Below are 23895 nucleotides of genomic sequence, written 5' to 3'. Positions count from 1 at the left end.
ATTTGGTAAAACATTATTGACAGGTTACAACAGGGATGATTTTTTTATAAATAGTATTTTTTTCTAAAAACAAAAGTAGAAACAGTAGGTGAACTTGATTGGTTGGATGATTGTTTTAAAACTGTTATTACACAACTGTTAACAGTTGACTATCTGGTTTTTCCTAGAAATTCTCTATCTTAGAAGTCAAGTGGGTCATCAAGAAAAATTAAAAAAATTATACTAGACGAAAAATTCGTTACTAGGAAAAATAATATCTTTCATCCGAACGAGCAAAAAAGATGGCATATTAATTTTAAAAGAAAACTTTTTTCTTTACGTTCTAATCGTTCATTCAATTGAACGTTAAAGTCAATAGTTGACTCTATAGTTTTTCTTAGAAATTCTCTATCTTAGAAGTCAAGTGGGTCATCAAGAAAAATTAAAAAAATTATACTAGACGAAAAATTCGTTACTAGGAAAAATAATATCTTTCATCCAAACGAGCAAAAAAGATGGCATATTAATTTTAAAAGAAAACTTTTTTCTTTACGTTCTACTCGTTCATTCAATTGAACGTTAAAGTCAATAGTTGACTATAGTTTTTCTTAGAAATTCTCTATCTTAGATGTCAAGTGGGTCATCCAGAAAAATTAGTAAAATTATACTAGAAATAAAAATCGTTAGTAGAAGAACAAAAACTTTTATTTATCATTCCAATGAGCACCAAAATGATGTAATATTAATTTTAATAGTAAACTTCCTTCTTTACGATCTAATCGTTCATTCAACTGAGCGTTAAACGTCAACAAATGACTCTCTGGTTTTTCTTAGACATTCTCTATCTTAGAAGTCAATTGGGTCATCAAAAAAAATTTATAAAATTATACTAGAAATAAAAATTGTTACTGGGAGAAAAATTTTTTTATCTTTCATTCAAATGAACAAAAAAAATGGCATATTAATTTTAAAAGTAAACTTTCTTCTTTATGTTCTAAACCTTTATTCAACTGAGAGTTAAACGTCAACAGTTGACTCTCTGGTTTTTCTTAGAAATTCTCTATCTTGGAAGTCAATTGGGTCATCAAAAAAATTTGTAAAATTATACTAAAAATAAAATCGTTAATACGAGAAAAAATCTTTTATCTTTCATTGAAATGAACAAAAAAATGGCATATTAATTTTAAAAGTAAACTTTCTTCTTTACGTTCTAATCGTTCATTCAACTGAGAGTTAAACGTCAACAGTTGACTCTCTGGTTTTTCTTAGAAATTCTCTATCTTAGAAGTCAAATGGGTCACTGCGTGGGAAAAAATCTTTCATCTTTCATCCACATGACCAAAAAAGGTGATATTTTTTATAATTTTTTTATCATAAGGTAATAATTTTTTTTCTTATGGTCTAGCATATTGGCCAAATCTCTAAACTTCAAGTTTGAAATGCTTACTTTTGTAAGTTTACGTCCTTATACCTCATTCAACTGAGCGTGAAACGTCAAAGTTGACTCTCTGGTTTTTCTTAGAAATTCTCTATCTTAGAAGTCAATTGGGTCATCAAAAAAAAATTGTAAAATTATACTAAAAATAAAATCGTTAATACGAGGAAAAATCTTTCATCCACATGACCAAAAAAGGTGATAATATTGACTATCTTTTTGTTGACTGACAAAATCCAAATGTTAATTTTTTTTTTAAATTATCGTCACTTTTGCTACTTGTTCGTTTCGATGAACGTTAAACGTTAATTTTCTCGTTTCCTAAAATGGCTCTTTCCCACATCATAGTTGAAATACAAATCCTTAGTGGCGGAAAGAATAATCATGAGCCTTCGTACACTCTGCAGATAATCGCTAATGTTGACTTAATCAAGTTGGTGAAGCTTCACCTGCTAATCGTTTAACTTATCATTTAGACTTTTTATCTGTATCAACGTCTTCTTCGACATAGCTTGAGCTGATTTCAGCTTTTAATTTGTCTTACCATTTGTTTTTAACGATGAATAAACACAGTAAACAAAGCTAAACGTTGACCTTTTAATTTCCAAGAAATCATTTTTCTTAAACGTTTGCCAATGGAGATGATTATATTAATCTAATAGATTTAATATTTGATGAATCAATAAACTAGGTTTAAATTTACCGTATTTTAAATTATAAAAAAAATATTTAACAAAGTAAGCCTTGACTACTTTGGCAAGGTGGTGGCCTAGTTTTATTGAATTGTGTACGCCTTGAAACCTATTCTCGGTGTTTATCGCCGCCTACTCAAAAAAAAAAATTTCGTCGTGGATAATAATAAAAATAATAAACGACCAATCATGTTTTCTCTGAATAATTTATTATAAGAATTGAAATATCTCAGGTTTTGTTAAATATTTCGTAAATGTGATAACGAAAGGGACGATTTATTCTCGTGAGCGTACATTTACAATAAATTTTAATAAAATCGTATATGACTTTTTGTAATATATTTTTATTGTTTATTCTAGAAGAGAGGATTAATTTGAAATTGTCATCGCATGGAGGGCAATCCGCGATGTTGATGTTAATGAAAGTTTGATTAGATTCCGAACTTTGTCCTCCGTCGCATAAATATTTTCCTTAATGTCTGAAGCAAGATGTATCGACAATATTTTGAACATAACCAATACGAAAAAATACATAAATAAAAAATGTTTTGTACGACAGGGACGAAGAAGAGAAGAACGATCCAAAACTTACGTTACCTCAGATTCTTAATTTTTATTTTTATTTCGTTATTCGAAATTGCTGTTATATTAATATGTTGAAACTGTTTTAACCTCACCATCGTTTTTTGTCGTTGGAAATTTACAAACTGCCTTGTGCAACATACACGTTTTTCACCACACCCACGACCTGGACCTGAGATCGTAAAGTATTACGTCGGAAGACAATAGCGTTTCGATATGTATATATAAATTGTATATAAAACACAGAAAAACAACTCGCTTCTAACTAGAACACAAGAAACCTGCTGAAAAGTCATGGCCACCCGGTTCTGCGACGGATGACGGATTTTGCAAAAGGCCGTGTTTCATATGTGCTAAACTGAACCGTTTTAAGGGTTGAGTGAAATTAAAAATATTCAAGTTTAAAAAAAATGAACAATTTCAACCAAAAATCTTGTCAAATCGGGGCCAAAATTGGCTCAAATTTGCCTGAGACGCCGTAGTCCGAAGGATCCATTTTTATTAACCCTTTAACTCGGATTTTTATTTTTTTAATAAAAAGAAATAACTTAATACTTCCAAAAAAAAATTAAACAAATTCAATAATAATTCAATTTCTGAATTTTACACAGATGTGGCAGTTTTTGAAGGTTTGGAAAAGGAGGGGCGTCCGCCCTCGAAAATTGTACACCTGAAATGTATTTACGACTCGCTATTCGCCATAATTGGTTTAAAACTTGGCACAATTTTACACCATTTAAACCTTGATCTATTATAGAAAATTGTAATTTAAAAAAAAATTACCAATGGGTTAAACAGGCATTAGTTACTGCCCTCCACAAAATACACTTTGATGAATCATCAATCAAACTGATTATTGACATTGATTGAAACTTTGACAAACTGAGCCTCAAATTGAGCAAATTGTTCACTTCTTAATCAATAAAAAAAACCTTAATCAAGAAAATAAACCCGAAGATCATTAAACAAATAAAGTTCCAAAAAAAATTAGTTCATAAAAATTCCCTATAAAAAATCATTTATTTCTTTTATTCCAAATTACATTTACGGTACTTAATCTTTTGTCAATTTTCTATCATCAATCATCATTTAGTCTATCTGAAATATCTTTAGGGTCAAGATCGAGACTAAAGAGAATGAATTGCTTTACCAACCATCCAAAGTTTATTTCCTCCATACGTCATCAACATATTTCGTTTCAATTTTACGCAATTGTTTAAATTTGATTAAATTCTTTAAAAACGAAAAGTCGATTGCCCAAAATTGGATTCGGCCGGTTTGGAATTCGCCTCGGGATGCTGGATGTGTTTTACTTTTGTCACGTCTTTTTCCTTTATATCCCATGGAATAATCTTTAAATTTATTCAAAATCGTTCAAAATTTTTTGAAACTGTTCCGGTCGGGTCTTTCTTAAAACGGTCAAGCATGAATCACTTTGTGAAGAATCCTTCAATAAGCATTTCAATCATTTCTCATAACCAAAACATTATTTTATTTATTATATTCTGACAACATTCTTGATAAATATAAGCTTATTCTATAATTTAAATTTGGTTGAAATCGGATCAGTGAAGTTTCTTAACAGACAGTAAACGTTTTGCGTCCTGTGTGCCCCTACATAGCATATTTCTTTTATAACTCATTAAATAATTACTTACTAATTACTTATTAATTCAACTTTAATCTATAGTTTAAATTTGAGTGAAATTGTTTTTTGCAAAATTTGTGGACTGGAAATAAATGTCCTTTCGACCCTATTGTTACTTGTTTAGGTTTTACCTTATTTATTTTTTAATTAATTTCTATTTGTTAACGTTATTCTTTGTTATTTAACAGTTTTCAGTAATTATCTTTTCGTTATAATTTGAATCTGATATCCCTGTATGTATATACATTGTATTTTATATTTATGGTTATTTTATGACAAGTAACATTTTGTATGAAGAAGCATGGAGAATAAAATACTGAAAAAAATCAATTTCAATTCTGGTAAAGAGTATTTCTAGGAAAAATTAAAAGGTTAACTTTTGACATTAATTCAATTTTAATCTATAGTTTAAATTTGCTTGAAATTATTTTTTGTAAAATTTGTGGACTGGAAATGAAAGTATTTCCATAAAACATTTCATTTATATCTCTTGAAATAATCAACATATTTTGAATAAACCAGATGCGTTATTTGTCTAAAAATAAATTATATTTCTAGCAAATTGTTATATTTTTTCTTTATTGTTGATTTGACTTCTGAGTATGGTTATCAAAAACCAAAATTATTTTTTTTTTACTAATTAATAATTTTCTTCTTGTAAGTCAACAAAGAAATAATTTCTCATTTTTGTGCCGATTTTTTTGAAAAATCAAAGTTATATTTCGTTTGTTACATTATCCCTCAATGATTGACGAACAGAATTTCTAAGGAAAACCAGAAAGTCAAGTGTTGACGTTTAAAGTTGATAAAACAGACAACCAATCTGAAAGTCGGTTAGTTTGTTCGTTCTGAGGTTGTCAAAATACAAAAAAAATATATTTTTTAAATAATTTTCTATTTTTTATGTCAACAAACAAATAAATCATCTTCTCTTTTTTGTGCTTATTATATTAAATTAATATGACCAATAATTAATTAGCCTTGGTATGATTTTAACATTTTAAAACAAAATTATTTTCTTTTCATTGGCCAACAAACGAGATGCAATTTTTAGTCCAAAAATAAATGATATTTCTAGCATATTGTTACATTTTTTCTTCATTTACAGGTATTTTGCCGGTGGTTTTGAAAAAAAAACCATTTGTTAGTATGTCTGGTTCGAATGCAGGGCCGCTGGATTCGAACCCGGGACCTTTACCTTACAGTGATGAGCGCCGTGTCAACGCCTAAACCGTTGAGGCCAACGACGCCTCAATATTTTGTATGAAGCATGTAGAATAAAATATTTAAAAAATACAAAAAAATAATCAATTTAATTTTGGTAAAGAATATTTCTAGGAAAAATCAAAAGGTCAACTGTTGGCGTTTAAAATTTGTTAAAACATAGAAATAGAAAGAATTCTTAATATTAATATTGATTGTTAACTTATTAATTCAATTTTAATCTATAGTTTAAATTTGGTTGAAATTGGTTTTTGTAAAATTTATGAACTGGAAATAAAAGTATTTCCATAAAACATTTCATTTATATCTCTCAAAATAATCAACATATTTTGTTTAAATTTGACCAATTAGTTTATACATTAAACCTTAATCTGGAGCCAAAATCGTGATGAAATCAGTTTAGTAAAAGTTTGGAACAGAGAGTAAACGTGTGCAGCGTCGTATCTAGCCGAAGATCGTGGGTTCGAATCCCGCTCGTGCCATTGACTTTTTTATCTCAACTAAAAACCTTAGTTAAATGTAATATATTAATTGGTCTAGCGGACCACGAAATTAGTGAATTTAATCTATAGTTTAAATTTGGTTGAAATTGTTTTTTTTTTAATTTGTGAAGTGGAAATAAAAGTATTTCCATAAAACATTTCATTTATATCTCTCAAAATAATCAACATATTTTGTTTAAATTTGACTAATTAGTTTATAAATTAAACCTTAATCTGGGGCCAAAATTCTGTTGAAATCAGTTTAGCGAAAGTTTGGACCAGAGAGTAAACGTGTTTTGCATACTATGTGTCCCTCCATAGCATATTTCCTGTACATCTCATCAACTTATGAACACCTTTTGTTTAAATTTTACGCAATTTTTTATATATTTACCCTTAATCTATGGTTTAAATTTGGTTGAAGTCGGTTTTCGTAAAATTTCTGAACAGAGAATAAACGTGTTTTGGATCATAAATGTACCTCCATAGCTCATATCGTTCATACCTGGTAAACTCATCAACAGATTATGTTTAAAATTAACCTATCTGTTTATAAATTTAATTTAAATTTCTAACCAAAATTTTGTTGAAATCGTGTTAGTGACATTTCAGTAGAGAGAGTAGACATGATTTACATGCGTACCTACATAAAATATTTCCTATATATGTCGTAAATCATCATCAGATTTTGTTTAAACTGCAATAAATTTTTTATAAATCCAATCTTCATTCATAGCCAAAATATTGCTGAAACTGTTTAGGTTAGGTAGAGGTAGGATTAGGTTAGCTGGCGGGGAGGGTGAGTTATAAATTCAAATTGAAATTAAAATATATTATTTGTTTCTTTTATTCCTCATTAAGTTGTTTACTGATTTTTATTATATTTTAAAGAATTTTTAAAGATTTTGATCTTAATTTATTCATAGAAAATTGATATCTCTCGATGATAATCTCCAAGGCCTAAAAGTCAGATGCTTTGCTTGACCTCTGTTAACGTTTAGTTCAATATTTCCTAAACAATCAAATAAATCTTGACAAAAATTGTCGAAATTGTATATTTTAATATACAGTCAAAATTTGAATATAACTTGACGAAAGTTAGTTTTTAGGGTTTTTTCAAAAATATTATTTTACAGTCTCCATGTTTTCTTTAATTTCTCATCGGCTGGCTAATTTCTGTAAAAAGACTTTTCTAATTTTTAAAAAAAATACATTTGGTCTTACGTTTGCCACAAATACAAGAAATGCGAGGAATAAAATCTTTCTGATATAGAATTTGTTTTAGATTTCAGTTTAAATAAGGAGCTGTACAAAATATACTATCAATTTCTTGCCATATTTGCTGTTTACTGGCCCTAAGACTTAAAAATTTGTAACCGCTTACTTTTTTAACAGATAAATTTAACGTGTTTTACAAGGATATTGATATATAATTGAATCATCATCATCAAACATCAAAATACCGAACATATCAACGGTCAACACTGCACATATTGGCTCCAATCCCTGTCAGATCCATCAAAATTCGCATTTTGAATTTTGTTAAAAGAAGTTTAAACTTTAATCTTATACGGGAAAAGATTCTACGGGACATATGAAAAGGGTTGGAATTAAACAGATATATAGTAATTTTATTTATTTATTTTTTTATTAAAAAATAGAAGATTAGAAGAGGACAGGGCTGTTGAAAGGAGCAAAAGGAGCATGAAGAGCAGCAGGGACTGCTGGGACTGCTGGAACTGCTGGAAGGGCCGGAACTGCATGAACTGCTGGAACCACGGGCGCTGCGAGACTGTGATCAACGCTGTGAGCAGAATATGAAGTGCCGTACGTCACGACCGGCAACACTCCTGCACTACTGCTCGCTAAAAGTGCAAAGCTCAGAACGACCTGCAAATTCAAAGCATTAATACATTGTATTTTTTTTTAAATACAACCACAGACAGTCAATAAAGCCATGATGTGGGTGGTTGTCAGCGTGGGACTGACGGATTTCGGCCACCCGGCCGATATATACACACGGCTTGGGGTTACATTGTCATTCAATTGTTGTAACCGATTGGGCAAGCCTGGTCAGGAATAATTGTGCAATTGGGTATTCTTCGATTTTATAGATTCCGTTCAGGAAACGTCGTTACAACGATGTCTGGAAGGTGTGGCAAATAACACGAATCAAAGAGCGAAACCAAACGGGCCAGGTTCCATCAACTTATAAAGCGTCTTTTGATCCGTATCTCATCTTATATTCAAAACCAAAGACCACAAAAATCCTCGAAAAAAAATTCACTATCCTCGATATCAAATTATGTAGATTTCATAAAGTGCAGAGAAAGTAACTGGCCAACTTCGATAGTTTATCTATTGTCCCTCCAGAAACTAGATCAAACTCAAATTTTGCGTATAATTTCCTTGCTTGTTTGAAAAAGTAAACTTAGACATTTCTTAAGTCTTAAAATCAAAGACCACCATTATGACATGTGTATTTTCTTTCTTGAATGGGTAATTGAAATTAAACTTTAATTTAACGCCTGTCTGCGGGCGTTTTTCTCTGCAAGTCGTTTCCACACGTTCGTAAATGGCGAACGAAATTTAATTAACCTTTTAAAAAAGGATGGGGATTGGGCAACTGAACAATTTTGCAACAGATGTCCTACATGCGAAGGTGTGGCCTAAACGGGAGAAGCGATCCGAGAGGAAAAACCGGGCCTTTATCACAAGATCATCGAAGAAATGAAAACGAACTACAAGCTCCAAAATAATACGAAAAAAATGCGATGTAAGTTGTAGTATGAGTATCAATTTAATTTCTCGATGGAGGAAAAAATTAGCCAAAAAACATACAAAATAAAAATTCAACAAGAATTTTTTTAAATCTTACAGCTTAACAAAATTAGTGGAATGATCCTCTCATATATTCGGTTTTCATTTTAAATAAAAATGTTTTGGTTAGACTAGGGCGAAAAATATTACAAACGAGTACGACCGTTCTCATCAGAAGGCTCTAGAAGCGAAGAAAAAAATATTTTAGCAAATCTAGGTAATTTAGAAATTATATATTTTATCGCCTTTGTTGTGAATATATTTCAAGGTTATTGCATCAGTCATTTTTAAATGTAAAGTAAAGAAAATATTAAGAATTGTGTTTAATTATAAGATGTATAGAAAAAGTTACAGATATAAAAAGATTCTTTCAGTAAAGTAACCAAAAAAATATATTAATGAAAAAAAGTTTTGTTTTAAACGCCCTTTAAATCTCTTAGATACACAATTTGATGGCAAATTTAGGTAATTTAAAAAATATATATTTTACTGTCTTTTTGTGAATAGATTTCAAAGTTATTGTATCAGTCATTTTTTTTAAGTAGAGTGGAGAAAAATAAGAAGAATTGTGTTCAATTATAAGATATGTATAGAAAAAGTTACAGATATAAAAAGACTTTCAGTAAAGTAACCAAAAAAATATATTAATGAAAAAAAGTTTTGTTTTAAACGACCTTTAAATCTCTTAGATACACATTTTGATGGCAAATTTAGGTAATTTAAAAAATATATATTTTACTGTCTTTTTGTGAATAGATTTCAAAGTTATTGTATCAGTCATTTTTTTGAAGTAGAGTGAAGAAAAATAAGAAGAATTGTGTTCAATTATAAGATATGTATAGAAAAAGTTACAGATATAAAAAGGCGCTTTCAGTAAATTAAGAAAAAAAAAATCTATTAATGAAAAAAAAGTTTTGTTTTAAACGCCCTTTAAATCTCTTAGATACACAATTTGATCGAAAATTTAGGTAATTTAAAAAATATATATTTTACTGTCTTTGTTGTGAATAGATTTCAATGTTATTGTATCAGTCATTTGTAAGCAAAAAAAGCTGTTTATAAAAAAAAAATAAGATTTGTTTTAAGCGCCCTTTAAATCTCTTAGATACGCAATTTTAGGTAATTAAAAAATTTTTTACTGCTTTTGTTGAGAATATATTTGAAGGTTGTTACATCAGTCATTTTTTAAGGTAAAATAAAGAAAATGTGGAGAAAAATTGTGTTCAATTATAAAGTATGTGTAGAAAAAGTTGCAGATATAAAATGACGCTTGAAGTAAGAAAAAAAATGTATTCATGAAAAAATAAGATTTGTTTTAAGCCCCTAGGTATATCGAGAATTCTGGGGTAGTGTGAATATGTGAATGTAATTTATTAGCGTGAAAGATATATATTATAGATATAGCCGAAGGTCGTGGGTTCAAATCCCGCTCGTGACACTGACATTTTTATCTCAACTAAAAAAAACCTTAATTAATTGAATGAAATTAATTGGTCAAGCGGACCACGAAAACTAGTGAATTTAATAAAAATACGTCTAAACAAAAAACAGCTGTTAAATTGATGGCTGCCATGTTGGTTACTTATGCCCTAGCGGATAGCAATATGACTACATTTTCGACCTAACCCCAAAACATTGGCTCTGGCCTGTTAGATTCTTACAAGTCTACGTCATAATTTTTCTCGATCTAACAGGACCTAACAGACTTAACAGGGTTAGCATAAAGATCGAGAATACACCTTCTATAATGGGCTTGTTCTAAACGCCCCTGTTGCAATCCTGATACCTTGGTATTAAATCCTTTCTACCGGTTTTAAAGTTGATATTCGCGCTGCAGACTAACCTGCTGCTCCGTATCTAAACTTTGCTCCTTAGTTACATTCTGAATATTCTTAAAAGAATGTCTCTATTCCCTCCCCAATTATAGTTAGCGTGGAATCTCATTAGATCTAGTATTTTCCTTCCTGAATTAGAAAATATGGCTATTTGAGGTTTCCATCGAAGGGCTTTGTCGAAAGAAACGCCCAAATATTTGACAACGTCGACATCTTATTTACTTTATTTCAACGCCAGAAAGGAAAAGTCGAGGTGTTTCATGATGTTTTCTCAGTCCACAAAGGTACACAAATATCGTTTTGTGCAAAGAAATTTGAAACTTATTATTATTATTATTAATTAATAATACATATTTGCACACTTCTTTCTGTTTAAAAAATAAATAATTCCAAGTACTGCCCATAATTACCAATGTGGTTTAATTATTATAATTTGACGCCTTACCCTCTTATAACCTGTTATTCCATGTGATTCACTGTCACAAGAAAAAATTCATTTGAATGGGAAAGTACAAAATATGTGAGATACTTGGTATACTTTTAATATTTGGTTTATTTGTTATACTGTCAAAGGACTATTAATCATAATAATTAGTGCAACCTTCAATTATAAAATTATTTAAAATGTCTCATACTAATTCTAGGAACGTTTCAAGTTCATAGTGTCTAGAAGTTGGATATTTTCTATAAATAATCTTAAATAAGTTGTAAATTTCGCAGGAAATCTATTTACCTTTTTGTTTTATGTATTTTTTTTTGCAGACGACAACGGGCGAGGTGTAACAGCCCTTGAAAATTCCCAAACACCTTGAGCCCTTTACCCAGAAACCGGGGAAACAAGTAGTAAAGTTGTCAGTTAATTGCCACTTACGATCCCTTGGGGGCTTAATGCGAACAAGGGTTTAAATGAGCGAGTGCGCCTTCCATTTCGAAAACAAGTCAAACTTGGGAGGGGCTGTCACCTTCCTGTAATGGATCAGTCAGAACTTTTCAATCGCGTTTACGTCCTTCGAGCTGAAATTTCTATGAAAGGACGCCCTCCGCGATAGGCCTTCGTCGAGAGCTTTTTGCGGTGGAAAGGAACGCAAAGCTTTTTGCAAGGTTAAACACTTACAGGCAATTACACCATAACTAGTATTTAATATGATCACCAAAGAAGAATCTTCCAAAATACTGGCAATACTTCGTTAACCGTACAAGAGACAAAAAAATCCCAGTCAGTTCTAATATCGAATACCAGGCAGGACAATTATTAGCCTTTTTATTACTTGATTCTTTGTCCTACATCAGATTTTAGTTGTGTTGCTGTTGCATCTAAAGAACTTTACTATAACGTCCACGAAGTATGATTCATCTCCATCTCAAGAGTGTCGTTTTATTAGTAACCCTTGTTTAGTATCTCAGCATGTTTGCTGGTTTATGATTTTCTTTATGTTTTAATTATTGGATTCCTGAAGTCGCTGAACTGACAGTCTATCAGGTAGTTCTAGTGTCCCCCTCCGTCTTGCCAAGTCTTCTCCGTGGTTAGATTTCAATGTTGGTGCTTTCGTGTCTAAACTGCTTAATCCCAACGTCCACCAAGTAAAGACTACTGGGTTCCCCCAGATGTGAACTTAACTAGGTGGAGGCTATCTATTTATTTTTTTAATATACAGGGTCAACTTCTTTAGTCCACCCGTTTAATTCGGAAACGATTAACTTTAGTAAAAAAAATTTCAAATCCCAGGTTAATTTTGGCTAGGAATCGCGTGATGGTAACAGAATTAACATAACTTTCTCATCTAGCTGGGAAATAACACTAACATTGTTATTTTAAATGAGAATGCCATATTTTTATGGTACAATTCGATTCTAGAGCTTATTTTATGCCACTTTTACTGAAAGGAAAATTTTGATAGCCTCGTCCATTTCTAAGTTAGGCCCGACGGAAGAAGCGTGAGGGTGGTATGCTTTTTGTAAAGGCCCACCCCTTTATTTCTAAAATGGTGAACTTTGGCAAAAAATGATCTTATACAAACTATAAGTTAATTTTGCCTAGGAATCGCTAAGTGGTAACAGATTTGACATAACTTTCTCATCTAGCTGGGAAATGACACTAACTTCGTTATTTTTAATAGGAATGTAATATTTTTATAGTACAGTTCGATTCTAATACTTATTTGATGCCACTTTTACTGAAATGAAAATTTTGATAGCCTCGTCCATTTCTGAGTTATGCCCGACGGAAGAAGTGTGAGGGGTTTGCTTTTTGTAACTAGATGGCCCACCCCCTTTATTTGGAAAATGATGAACTTTAGCGAAAAATGATCATATACATACTCGAAATAAATTTTGGCTAGGAATCGCGTGGTGGTAACAGATTTAACATAACTTTCTCATCTAGCTGGGAAATGACACTAACTTTGTTATTTTAATGAGAATTCAATGTTTTTATTGTACAGCTCGATTCTAATGCTTATTTTATGCCACTTTTACTGAAAGGAAAATTTTGATAATTGCGACCATTTCTGAGTTATGCCCGACGGAAGAAGTGTGAGGGGTATGCTTTTTGTAACTAGATGGCCCACCCACTTTATTTGGAAAATCATGAAGTTTAGCGAAAAATGATCATATACATACTCGAAATAAATTTTGGCTAGGAATCGCGTGGTGGTAACAGCTTTAACATAACTTTCTCAACTAGCTGGGAAATGCCACTAACTTCGTTATTTTAAATGAGAAGGCCATATTTTTATGGTACAATTCGATTCTAGAGGTTATTTGATGCCACTTTTACTGAAAGGAAAATTTTGATAGGCGCGACCATTTCTGAGTTATGCCCGACGGAAGAAGTGTGAGGGGTATGCTTTTTGTAACTAGATAGCCAACCCCCTTTATTTCGAAAATTATGAACTTTAGCAAAAAATGATCATATACATACTCGAAATAAATTTTGGCTAGGAATCGCTTAGTGGTAACAGATTTAACATAACTTTCTCATCTAGCTGAGAAATGACACTAACTTCGTTATTTTTAATGGGAATGTAATATTTTTATAGTACAGTTCGATTCTAATGCTTATTTTATGCCACTCTTACTGAAAGGAAAATTTTGATAGCCTCGACCATTTCTAAGTTAGGCCCGACGGAAGAAGCGTGAGGGTGGTATGCTTTTTGTAACTAGATGGCCCACCCCCCTTTATTTCGAAAATTATGAACTTTAGCAAAAAAATGATCATATAATACTCGAAGTAAATTTTAGCTAGGAATCGCGTGGTGGTAACAGATTTAACATAAATTTCTCATCTAGCTGGGAAATGACACTAAATTGTTATTTTAAATGAGAATGCTTACTACTTTTACTGAAAGGAAAATTTTGATAGGCTCGACCATTTCTAAGTTATGCCTGTCGGAAGAAGCGTGAGGGAATATGCTTTTTATAACAAAAACTAGCTTGGAGTTTATATAAGAAATGGTCGACCCTTTAAAAATTTTCCTGCCTGTAAAAGTGGCATAAAATAACCTCTAGAATCGAATTTTACAATAAAAATTATGGGATTCTTATTTAAAGTAACAAAGTTAGTTTCATTTCCAAGTTAAATGAGAAGATTAATCTTTTTATGTAAGGGTTTGTTCGAAATTAAAAAGTCAGTGTCACGAGCGGGATTCGAACCCACGACCTGCGGCTAAATACGCCGCTGCTCTACCACTTGAACTATCGTGACTTCATTAATTTTTCTTTTATTTATAAGGTCTTGGTGAAAAATGGCAAAAAGGAGGGAAAAATCGAAAGGTTTTAGGTTGATATGGGCGGTTGGTGTCCGAGTGGATCGAAGACACGATAGCTCAATTGGTAGAGCAGCGGCCTATTGAGCCGAAAGTCGTGGGTTCGAATCCCGCTCGTGACACTGACTTTTTCATTTCGACCAAAACCTTACATAAAAAGATTAATTAATTGAAAGAAATAATTAGGTCAGTAGACCACTAAATATAACGGATTAAACGAGAAGGTTATGTTAAATCTGTTACCGCGATTCCTAGCCAAAATTAACTTGATGTTTGTATAAGACAATTTTTTGCTTAAGTAAATTGTTTCCGAATTAAACGGGTGGACTACGTGATACACCCTGTATATATTTTTATCAACCGTAGCTTTTAAAGTAGTTCAGTAAACATTAGGTATATTGAGCTTTATGTCCCATGATTAAATTCGTTTTTGGCGTAGCTGAAGAGCCATCCATTCCATCCATCAAGTTAATTTGCTCTTCCACTCTACCTTTACCGTTTTACTAGTAACTATATTCTTGATAGTACATACTGCGTGTTTTTATTAACATCATTAGATTTGTTCTTGAGGTTGTTGAGCATTAGTATATGTTTATGCTTTACTTCTGTTAGCTATGACTAATGTAACTCTCCAATTTACTTTTTTTACTTCTGGCTTTTATTGTGACTCACCATGTTTCTCTAGATTGAACTTACCTTTTTCCGTGATTAGAATTCAATTTTGTCGTTGTGGTTCCATTTACAATAGTCATACTATCTATTTTATATATATATATATATGTATAAAACATTAAATTTTTCCCTGTATTTAGGATAATTTCTGACGTGCTAAAAAAGGTTTTGTACAGCGACCATTAAGTTGGGCTATTTTGTTTCTCCGCCCCCATTTTTGTTAGTAAGTACACCCTAGTCTTCAAGTTTTCTGCATGAGACTTTCTGTTGCATATGATTAAATTTGTTCCTGAGGTCTTAAATTAAGTCCTAAAGACCTAAGCTGAAGAGGTTACACAATCCAACCACTGCCCATCCACAGATGGTCTTATTATTCCTTGATCCTTTTAACCAGTAATCGTATCATTGCAAGTGGCGCATTATTTTTGCAGGGTTAAGCTTTCCTTTAAGTGATTTTATTTGTTCTGAGGCGTTAAAAAGCTTGCTGCACCGCCTCCAGCTGGTGGGATCATGGAGCTCTTAAAAATATGAACTGGTTCCGATAGGATTTTCATTAGCTTCTGTATCTTTGTAAGTGTTTCAACTTGTTTGCTAAATTACTCTTTTTCCCACGTAATTTCGTTTGTTTCTGAGATGGCTGAAGAACTTTACTCCATGTCCCCTCTGCGTGTAGTCGTACTCTTTCCCCCTTTCCACCATCCCGCCGTACCTGAGGAAGACCCCCGGCGAACAAACGCTTTAAGTTAATCCAATTGATCTATTGATTGAATAGATGATCTACACGAAAAACAAACACTTTGAGCCCTGAAGATGATCTCAATAAAGATCGAAACGTTGGCACGATAAAGAAAATGTTTTTCTAAAACCTACGTCACACCAGACCGAATCTCACGACCTCCAGATAATCATCAAGTAACGGTCACTAAACACTACACATAAATAACTAACGGCAATAAAACTAACAATAACAACATTATTTAAGACTTAGTAAACAGAATAAATAGGGACTTGTTCATTTAAGCGTAGTTGAGGCAAAGTCAAGTGCTGCAAGTTATTTGGCATCACAGACTAGTTTATGGAGATTATGCGGCCATTCTGCTGATGTGATGGTCTTTCGCAAACGTTCTCTTTCTGCATTGAGTTTGGTACAGGTGAAGAGTTTATATTCGGCGTCTTCTTCAGTGCTGTAAACGGAGCATAAAGGCTGTCTCTTTTCTTAAATTTATAGAGAGAGCTTGCGAAGTTTCCATGTCCTGATATGGGTGGTTCAGTATTCGGGTTGTAGGCATTTTGCTTTTTATCTCCTTTCAACGCTGGGGAAAAATTTGAATATCAGACGATCCTTATTACTGTTTGTCCATCTTTCTTCCCATGATGCCCTTGTCATCTTACCCAAGTATTCTTTCGTCTACTTTCCAGTTGCGCTTCGGAACCAGTCTATTTCTCCGTGGCTTGCACCTATATCAATTGACAATTTTTCTTCTTTTGCTTCCTTTAAAGACAAGAACTATTGGCGTTGCTTTGAAATTTTTCTGTACCCTTTTGTGGTTCTTTTAAGAGCTATTCGTTGTATTTGCTCTATTATAGCTTTGCTTTTGCTCTGGGCTACCTTTAGCTTCGCAAGCTCACACCATTTTACGATTAACTCGACAACGTCTTGCGTCTGCTTGTAGTGTGGTCGTACTTTATTTTTTTTACCCTTTCCACCACACCGCCGTACCTGAGGAAGACCCCATACCGGCGGACAAACGCTTTAGGTTAATCTAATTTGTATATCTAAGGGATTTCAAATAAATGGGATAAATATACCTCCCAACGATCTTTCCTTCAGGCGAGACCGCTGGTCGGTTTTTGAAGGGACCATATTTTCATTTTAGAACCTAAAAAAATGGTCTTCCCTTGCTGGTTTCCCCTTGCACATTTACGTTTCCTTGGTTTTATTTTCTATCTATTTATATTATCTAAAATTTTCTTACTAAGAAGAGGAAAACAGCCCGGAACCCTAAACCTAAACCTAGGTTTAATTATGCAATAAATAAATAACGGTAATAAAATTCTAACAAAATATTTAGGACTTAATAATTAGAATAAATAGAATAAATAGGGACTTTTCATTTAAGCATATTTGAGGCAAAGTCTTTTAGTGCTCCAAAAGATTTGATATCACAGACTAGCTTTTGGAGATTAGGCGGCCATTCTGCTGAGGTGGTGGTCTTTCGCAAACGTTCTCTTTCTGGCTTGAATTTGATACAGCTGAAGAGTTTATATTCGGCGTCTTCTTCAGTGCTGCAGACAGAGCATAAAGGGCTTTCTCTTTTCTTATATTTATGAAGATAGCTTGCGAAGTTTCCATGTCCTGATAGCATTTGGGTGGTCCAGTAGTCGGGGTGTCTTTTTTCTTTGTCTTTTTTCAACGCTTGGGAAAAATTTGAATGTTAGCCGAACTTTATTGCTATTTGTCCATCTTTCTTGCCGTTATGCCCTTGTCATTTTTCCCAAGTACTCTTTTGCCTCCTTCCCCGTTGTGCTTCGGAACCAGTCTATTTCTCCTTGGCTTGCTCCTATATCAATAGCCTCATTTTTCTTTTTTTGGTGGATGACCACCCTTTCTTTAAGGACTAGGTCAATTGGCGGTGCGTTGGCTATTACTTGTAGGACATGCGTTGAAATCGTCCTGTACCCTTTTGTGGTTCTTATAATAGCTATTCGTTGGCTTTGCTCTATTATAGCTTTGCTTTTGCTAGGTAGTCGTTTGGCCCATCCGGCTGCACCATAACTTACTATTGGGAGGACACTTTTATAGATTGTGGCGAGCGCTTTTGTGCTAAGTCCATATTCCACTTTCGCTGTTACGCTCAATCTATTGTACACCCTTCTTGTCGTTTCCCTTATTTTAATAGTGTGGTCGTACTATCAACCTTCAGCAATTTCAGCAACTACAAATTTTACTATGACTCAGTTTATATTAGCCGAATTGAGCTTTACTGTGCACGGTAGAAGATTTTCATCCTGAGATGACAAAAAAGCTGTTTGCTTCCAATATTCTTTTCTACCTGACATGGCCAGAGGCCGATCTAGGATCAGGATTTTTATTAGCCTCCATACATTTGACTATGATTTATCATGTTTGCTGGGAATAGCTGTTTTAGCTATGATTGTTGCTGAGGTAAAATGCATGTACAAGGACAATATACTTTTCGTCACATAGGCTTACTATGTACTTTCAGGGTATTTATAAAATCCATGGATTTGGATTTTGTTTTTCATATTTGCTGGATTCAGCCTGTTTTTATTGTGTCCATCAGTTAACCTCCACTGGGTCTTCACCCTTGCCCTTTTTATTAGGTCTCTCTCTTTATACTATCTCAGTTTATATTAGCCTGATTGAACTTTTTTAAAAATTATATAAAAATTATTATTTTGAGAGAGAGAAAGAGAGAGAGTAAAAAGAAGAAAGAGAGAGGGAGAGAACAAATGGAGAAGAGAAAAGGTAGATAGGCAGAAATCTACAACGAAAAAGAAATTTAGAAGACAAGCGGAAATAAAGGTAGAAAAAGAGAGTGAAAAAAATAGAAGGAGAGAGAGAACGAGAGGGAAAGAGAAATAAATAAAAAGAAAGTGATAGAAAAAGAAGAAAGAAAGAGAGAGAGAGAGAGAGAGAGCAATGGAGGAGAGAAAACATAGATAGGCAGAAATCTACGACGAAAAAAATTAGATGGAAAGCAGAAATAAAGGCAGAAAAGAAGAGTGAAAGGAAAAGAGAAAAAAGAGAGAGAGAAAAAGAAAAAGAGAAAAAGAGAGAAAAGATAGATAGCCAGAAATCTACAACGAAAAAGATTTTTTGAAGACAAGCAGAGGTAAAGGTAGAAAAGGAGAGTGAAAGGCAAAAGGAAGTAAAGAGAGAGAGAAAGAGAGAGAGAGATAGGCAGAAATCTACAACGAAAAAGATATTTAGAAGACAAGCAGGGATAAAGGTAGAAAAGGAGAGTGAAAAGACAAGAGAAAAAAGAGAGAAAAAAATAAAAAGAGAGAAAAGATAGATAGGCAGAAATCTACAACGAAAAAAATTAGAAGGAAAGCAGAAATAAAGGCAGAAAAGAAGAGTGAAAGGAAAAGAGAAAAAAGAGAGAGAGAAAAAGAAAAAGAGAGAAAGAGAGAAAAGATAGATAGCCAGAAATCTACAACGAAAAAGATTTTTTGAAGACAAGCAGAGGTAACGGTAGAAAAGGAGAGTGAAAGGCAAAAGGAAGTAAAGGGAGAGGAAGAGAGAGAGAGAGAAAGATAGGCAGAAATCTACAACGAAAAAGATATTTAGAAGGCAAGCAGGGATAAAGGTAGAAAAGGAGTGTGAAAAGACAAGAGAAAAAAGAGAGAGAAAAAGAAAAAGAGAGAAAGAGAGAAAAGATAGATAGCCAGAAATCTACAACGAAAAAGATTTTTTGTAGACTTGTTTAAAAATTATATTGGTTTCTGATGTAGCTAAAATATTGCGTCAGCATTGACTGGTAGTTCTATCTCTCCTCTTTCTGGTACTACTGTTCCTTATTTTGGTGCAGGCAAGTTTTGAAGTATCCAAGTTTTAGTTTTTGTGGCGTGAAGGTACCTTGTAGGAGCCAGCCCTCGAATGAGCCGACATCAAGGTTAGAATTCGATTCTATTTGGTTTCAGAATCAAGTCACATATTTCATTGAGACTCTAATCAAAGGAGGCTTTATCCTATTCATTGTACGGTCCGCTTTGTATCGGTTTGTATCTATTGTTCTAAGCCCTAAGGCCTCTCGTGTCTATTTTTGGGGCGTTTCATTGTCTAATGGAAATTCTGAAATTTCAAACGATCGAGGAAAGACCGGCCACTTATTGTGATTCGTATCTGTGAGGTGAACGCACCCGTTGCGTAACTGTTTTCCATTCGGGCCCGCTTATAACAATCTCCGAGGCCTTCACCCACTTTCGTGGATCCGACGACCAGGGCGGCAGATTGGAAGACGAGGATCGTCGGGTGATTAACAGCCGATTTACTCGGTTACGTGCCTCGTTTCGAGGAACGGCTATCGAAATTGAAAAAATCTTTTCCCCTTGCCTACCCAACCGCAGTCCCATCTTGACTACTGCAAATTACATATTATGAAAAGAGCGAAGGAATAATTAAACAGAGAGAGAAAGGCTAGAAGATTTACTAACATGGGATTATAAATCCTGAGGTTGCAGTACTCAGATACGCACGTATACACACTTAAGTTTGTGCGTGTGTGTGTGTTTGAGAGAGAGAGAGAAATAAAAAGAAAGAGAGAGAGTAAAAAGAAGAAAGAGAGAGGGAGAGAACAAATGGAGAAGAGAAAAGGTAGATAGGCAGAAATCTACAACGAAAAAGATTTTTTGAAGAGAAGCAGAGCTAAAGGTAGAAAAGGAGAGTGAAAGGACAAGAGAAAAAAGAGAGAGAAAAAGAAAAAAGTGAAAAGTTAGATAGGCAGAAATCTACAACGAAAAAGATATTTAGAAGACAAGCAGGGATAAAGGTAGAAAAGGAAAGTGAAAGGAAATGAGAAAAAAGAGAGGAAAAAGAAAAAGAGAGAAAGAGAAAAAAAATAGATAGCCAGAAATCTACAACGAAAAAGATTTTTTTAATAGAAGCAGAGGTAAAGGTAGAAAAGGAGAGTGAAAGGACAAGAGAAAAAAGAGAGAGAATAAGAAAAAGAGACAAAGAGAGAAAAGTTAGATAGGCAGAAATCTACAACGAAAAAGAAATTTAAAAGACAAGCAGAAATAAAGGTAGAATAGGAGAGTGAAAGGAAAAAGGAAGGAAAGGGAGAGAGGGAGAACGAGAGGGAAAGAGAGAGAAATAAAAAGAAAGTGATAGAAAAAAAAGAAAAAATAGAAAGAGAGGGAGAGTGAGAGAGAGAGAGCAAATGACGAAACGGAAAGGTAAATAGGCAGAAATCTACAACGAAAAAAAACTAGAAGGTAAGCAGAAACAAAGGCAGAAAAGGATATTGAAAGGAAAAGAGAAGGAGATAGATAGAGAGAGAGAGAGAGAGAGAGAGAGAAAGCAAATGGAAAACGAGTGAATAGATATCCTGGGACCAAAAGAAAATTGATTCAGAAATTAAAAAAAATAAAAGCAAGGATAAAGGTAGAGAGAGTGAGGGAGAGAGACAAAACAAATGGAGAACGAGAAAAGATAGATATCCAAGGATCTTTAGCGAAAAAGAGAGTTTAGAAATAAAAAGAAAGGAAAAGCAAGGATAAGAGTAGAGAGTGTGATAAAAGTAAAGTAGCAAGAAAGAAGGAGAGAGAGGAAATATAGAGAGGGAAAGAATGATTATAAGATAGCACATAGAAAGATGCGTATAGGGAAAACCTCATAAACCTCAAACACAATATGTGGAGCAAGAAATAGAAGAACAGACAGGGATACATACATAGATAATGAGAGTAAATGAGAAAGAGTGAGAGAGTTTGAGAGAAAGAAGAAGATATGAGAAGTAGAGAGAGACAGAGCAAAAGAAGTGATGAACAGCGAATGAAATGTGTTTCTGAAATTTGTATGAATACCAAGAAGCGTTTGAACATTTGAGACGTCTCCCTCAAAAGCTAAATGACAAAACTTCGGCTACATATTAAACAATAAATATGCTCAACTATCAGCCCAATTTAATAAAGCACGATGAGATGTTATACATCATTTTTATAGAGACGCTTTACATTCCTGACTCAAAGGCTGACATTCTTCACAAAGTTTATCACTTCAGTATTTACTGTACAAGAAATAAATATGTCACGTTTGTTAGGACTTTACGAAGCACGTCAATGGTTCAGTAGATGACCGATTCAATTTTATACACTCAAAAAAATTGTAAAGTTAATCCATTTCAATGAAAATATATAATAAAGGTGTTACAATGAGATACGGTATTTTTTGATTACTTAAAGAATTTTAGTGGGTTTTTTAATCTTTACACTCACTTGCTTCACTGGTTCTTGTTGTTCGCTGTTAAATCAGTTTTGGCTCTTTAACTTAGGCTTGTAAAACTATCTGGCTTCTGATTGATTTTCATTCATATTTGAAATTTAACAGAAATTTTTAGGAAAAAACGCATAGGGAGAAAATAATTTTATTTAATTTATTATTTAAGATAGAAATTTTGCTAGGTTTTTAGTCATACTGGGACCGGAGCTGGAGGAAGAACTGGAGGAACCGCAGGCGTATAGACAGGACCGATTGCCGGAGGAACCGCCGGTAGGACTGCTGCAGGAACTGCTGGCGGGACTGCACGTACTGCAGGAGGAGGCGGTACGAGGAAGTAAGGCGGTACGGCCCTGTACGTGTTGAAACTGTGCACATGCGGAGGGACTGCATGCGGCCTGAAGTGGACCAGCTGAGCCGAGGCGTACACCATGCAGGTCAGGAAGATCTGAAAAATAGACAACCGGTTTAAAGTTCGAAACGGACCCAGTTCACGGCTGGACTTACGAGGGACTTCATGGCGGTCAAGGAGTCGATTGAAAGGTTCCGAGCTTGAAATTCGGCTTTATACCCGTCCGATGACACTTTCGGTGTGGGCTGAATTCACAAAATGACTTTTGGCAGGAGGCAGTGAAAGTAATTTTCACTTTATGAACCCTCCATGGCAATTATATCACCTGAGATATCAACGGCATGCTAATCGTTATTATATTTCAACTGGCATATTCATGAAATTATTAATGCAGTCAGCACTGAATGTTAAATTAAAATTAATGCAATTTCCTTCCAAGAATGGATACAGAATTTCACCAAAGGAAGAAAAACTTAAAGCAACTGTCAATCTTGCTATAAGAAAAAACGTTGTCATGCTGAGTCAGTTGGCTCAACGTTAGGGATATAAACAGGTCGAGATAAAATCAAATAAGAAATGTGTGAGTTCAAAACGTAAATTTTGCTTTAAACAATCCACCTATTTCCTCAAGCTGTGTACAGTTAGAACGCTCAATACTTGTTTTTAAATAACTACATGCTGAAATAACCTGACTAAAATGTAATGGCCCAACGTCAAGGTCATAAGAAGGGCGATTCAAGGATGTCTCGTTTCAAACAAAATTCGCGCAGAAGGATTTTGTGGTGACAGCACCTGTTTCAATATTTGCTGATGTAGTATTTTGCTTTTCAAAGATCGCATACTGCAAATGAGTCGGTTGGCTCAACGTTAGGGTTATAAGCAGGTCGAGATAAAATCAAATAAGAAACAGGAGAGTTCAAAACATAGTACTTTGTTTTAAGCAAACCACATATTTCCTCAAGCTATGTAAAATGAGAACGCTCAATACTTGCTTTTAAATAACCACATGCTGTAAAAACTGACTAAAGTCTAAGGCCCAACATTAAGGATATAAACAGGGCGAGTCAAGGATGTTTTCTTTCATGTCAAACGAAATTCGCCCAGGATGATTTCGTGATGACAGCAGTAGTATTTCGCTTTTCAAAGATCGCATACTGCAGCAAGTTGAGTCAGTTGGCTTAACGACAGGGATATAAACAGGGCGAGTCGAGGATATCTCCTGTCTTGTCAAACAAAATTTGCGCAGGTAGTGACAGCACCTGTTCCAATTTTTCCTGCTGTAGTATTTCGCTTTTCAAAGATCGCATACTGCAATTGAGTCAGTTGGCTCAACGTTAGGGATGTAAACAGGGCGAGTCGAGGATGACTATTCTCCTTTCAAACAAAATTCGCGCAGCTGATGACAGCACCTGTTCCAATATTTTCTGTTGTAATATTTCGCTTATC

At 33.6% G+C, this 23895-nt stretch overlaps 2 protein-coding genes and 1 non-coding gene across 3 annotated transcripts; 1 reads left to right on the top strand and 2 right to left on the bottom strand.

Moving 5' to 3' along the window:
- Nucleotides 1-7700: 7700 nt before the first annotated feature.
- Nucleotides 7701-8027, bottom strand: LOC112126515 (protein app1-like). Its single transcript, XM_024225768.1, has 2 exons — nucleotides 7987-8027; nucleotides 7701-7932 (listed from the first exon to the last, which is right to left on the bottom strand). The coding sequence occupies exons 1-2, from the start codon at nucleotides 7999-8001 to the stop codon at nucleotides 7708-7710; spliced, it is 240 nt and encodes a 79-aa protein (XP_024081536.1). The 5' UTR covers nucleotides 8002-8027; the 3' UTR covers nucleotides 7701-7707.
- Nucleotides 8028-14510: 6483 nt separating this feature from the next.
- On the top strand, nucleotides 14511-14583 carry Trnan-auu. Its single transcript has one exon. It is a non-coding gene; the product is annotated as a tRNA-Asn (tRNA).
- A 7678-nt stretch (nucleotides 14584-22261) lies between these two features.
- LOC106662994 (pollen-specific leucine-rich repeat extensin-like protein 2) lies at nucleotides 22262-22712 on the bottom strand. The gene is made up of 2 exons (XM_014387455.2): nucleotides 22605-22712; nucleotides 22262-22545 (listed from the first exon to the last, which is right to left on the bottom strand). The coding sequence occupies exons 1-2, from the start codon at nucleotides 22614-22616 to the stop codon at nucleotides 22291-22293; spliced, it is 267 nt and encodes an 88-aa protein (XP_014242941.1). The 5' UTR covers nucleotides 22617-22712; the 3' UTR covers nucleotides 22262-22290.
- Between the last annotated feature and the right edge of the window lie 1183 nt (nucleotides 22713-23895).

This window comes from Cimex lectularius, unplaced genomic scaffold (genome assembly GCF_000648675.2).
Source record: "Cimex lectularius strain Harlan isolate CLEC.00 unplaced genomic scaffold, Clec_2.1 scaffold131, whole genome shotgun sequence".
NCBI classification, from domain to species: Eukaryota; Metazoa; Arthropoda; class Insecta; order Hemiptera; family Cimicidae; genus Cimex; species Cimex lectularius.
Note: the sequence above shows the minus strand (reverse complement) of the source record. Positions and strands in the feature narration are given on the sequence as shown.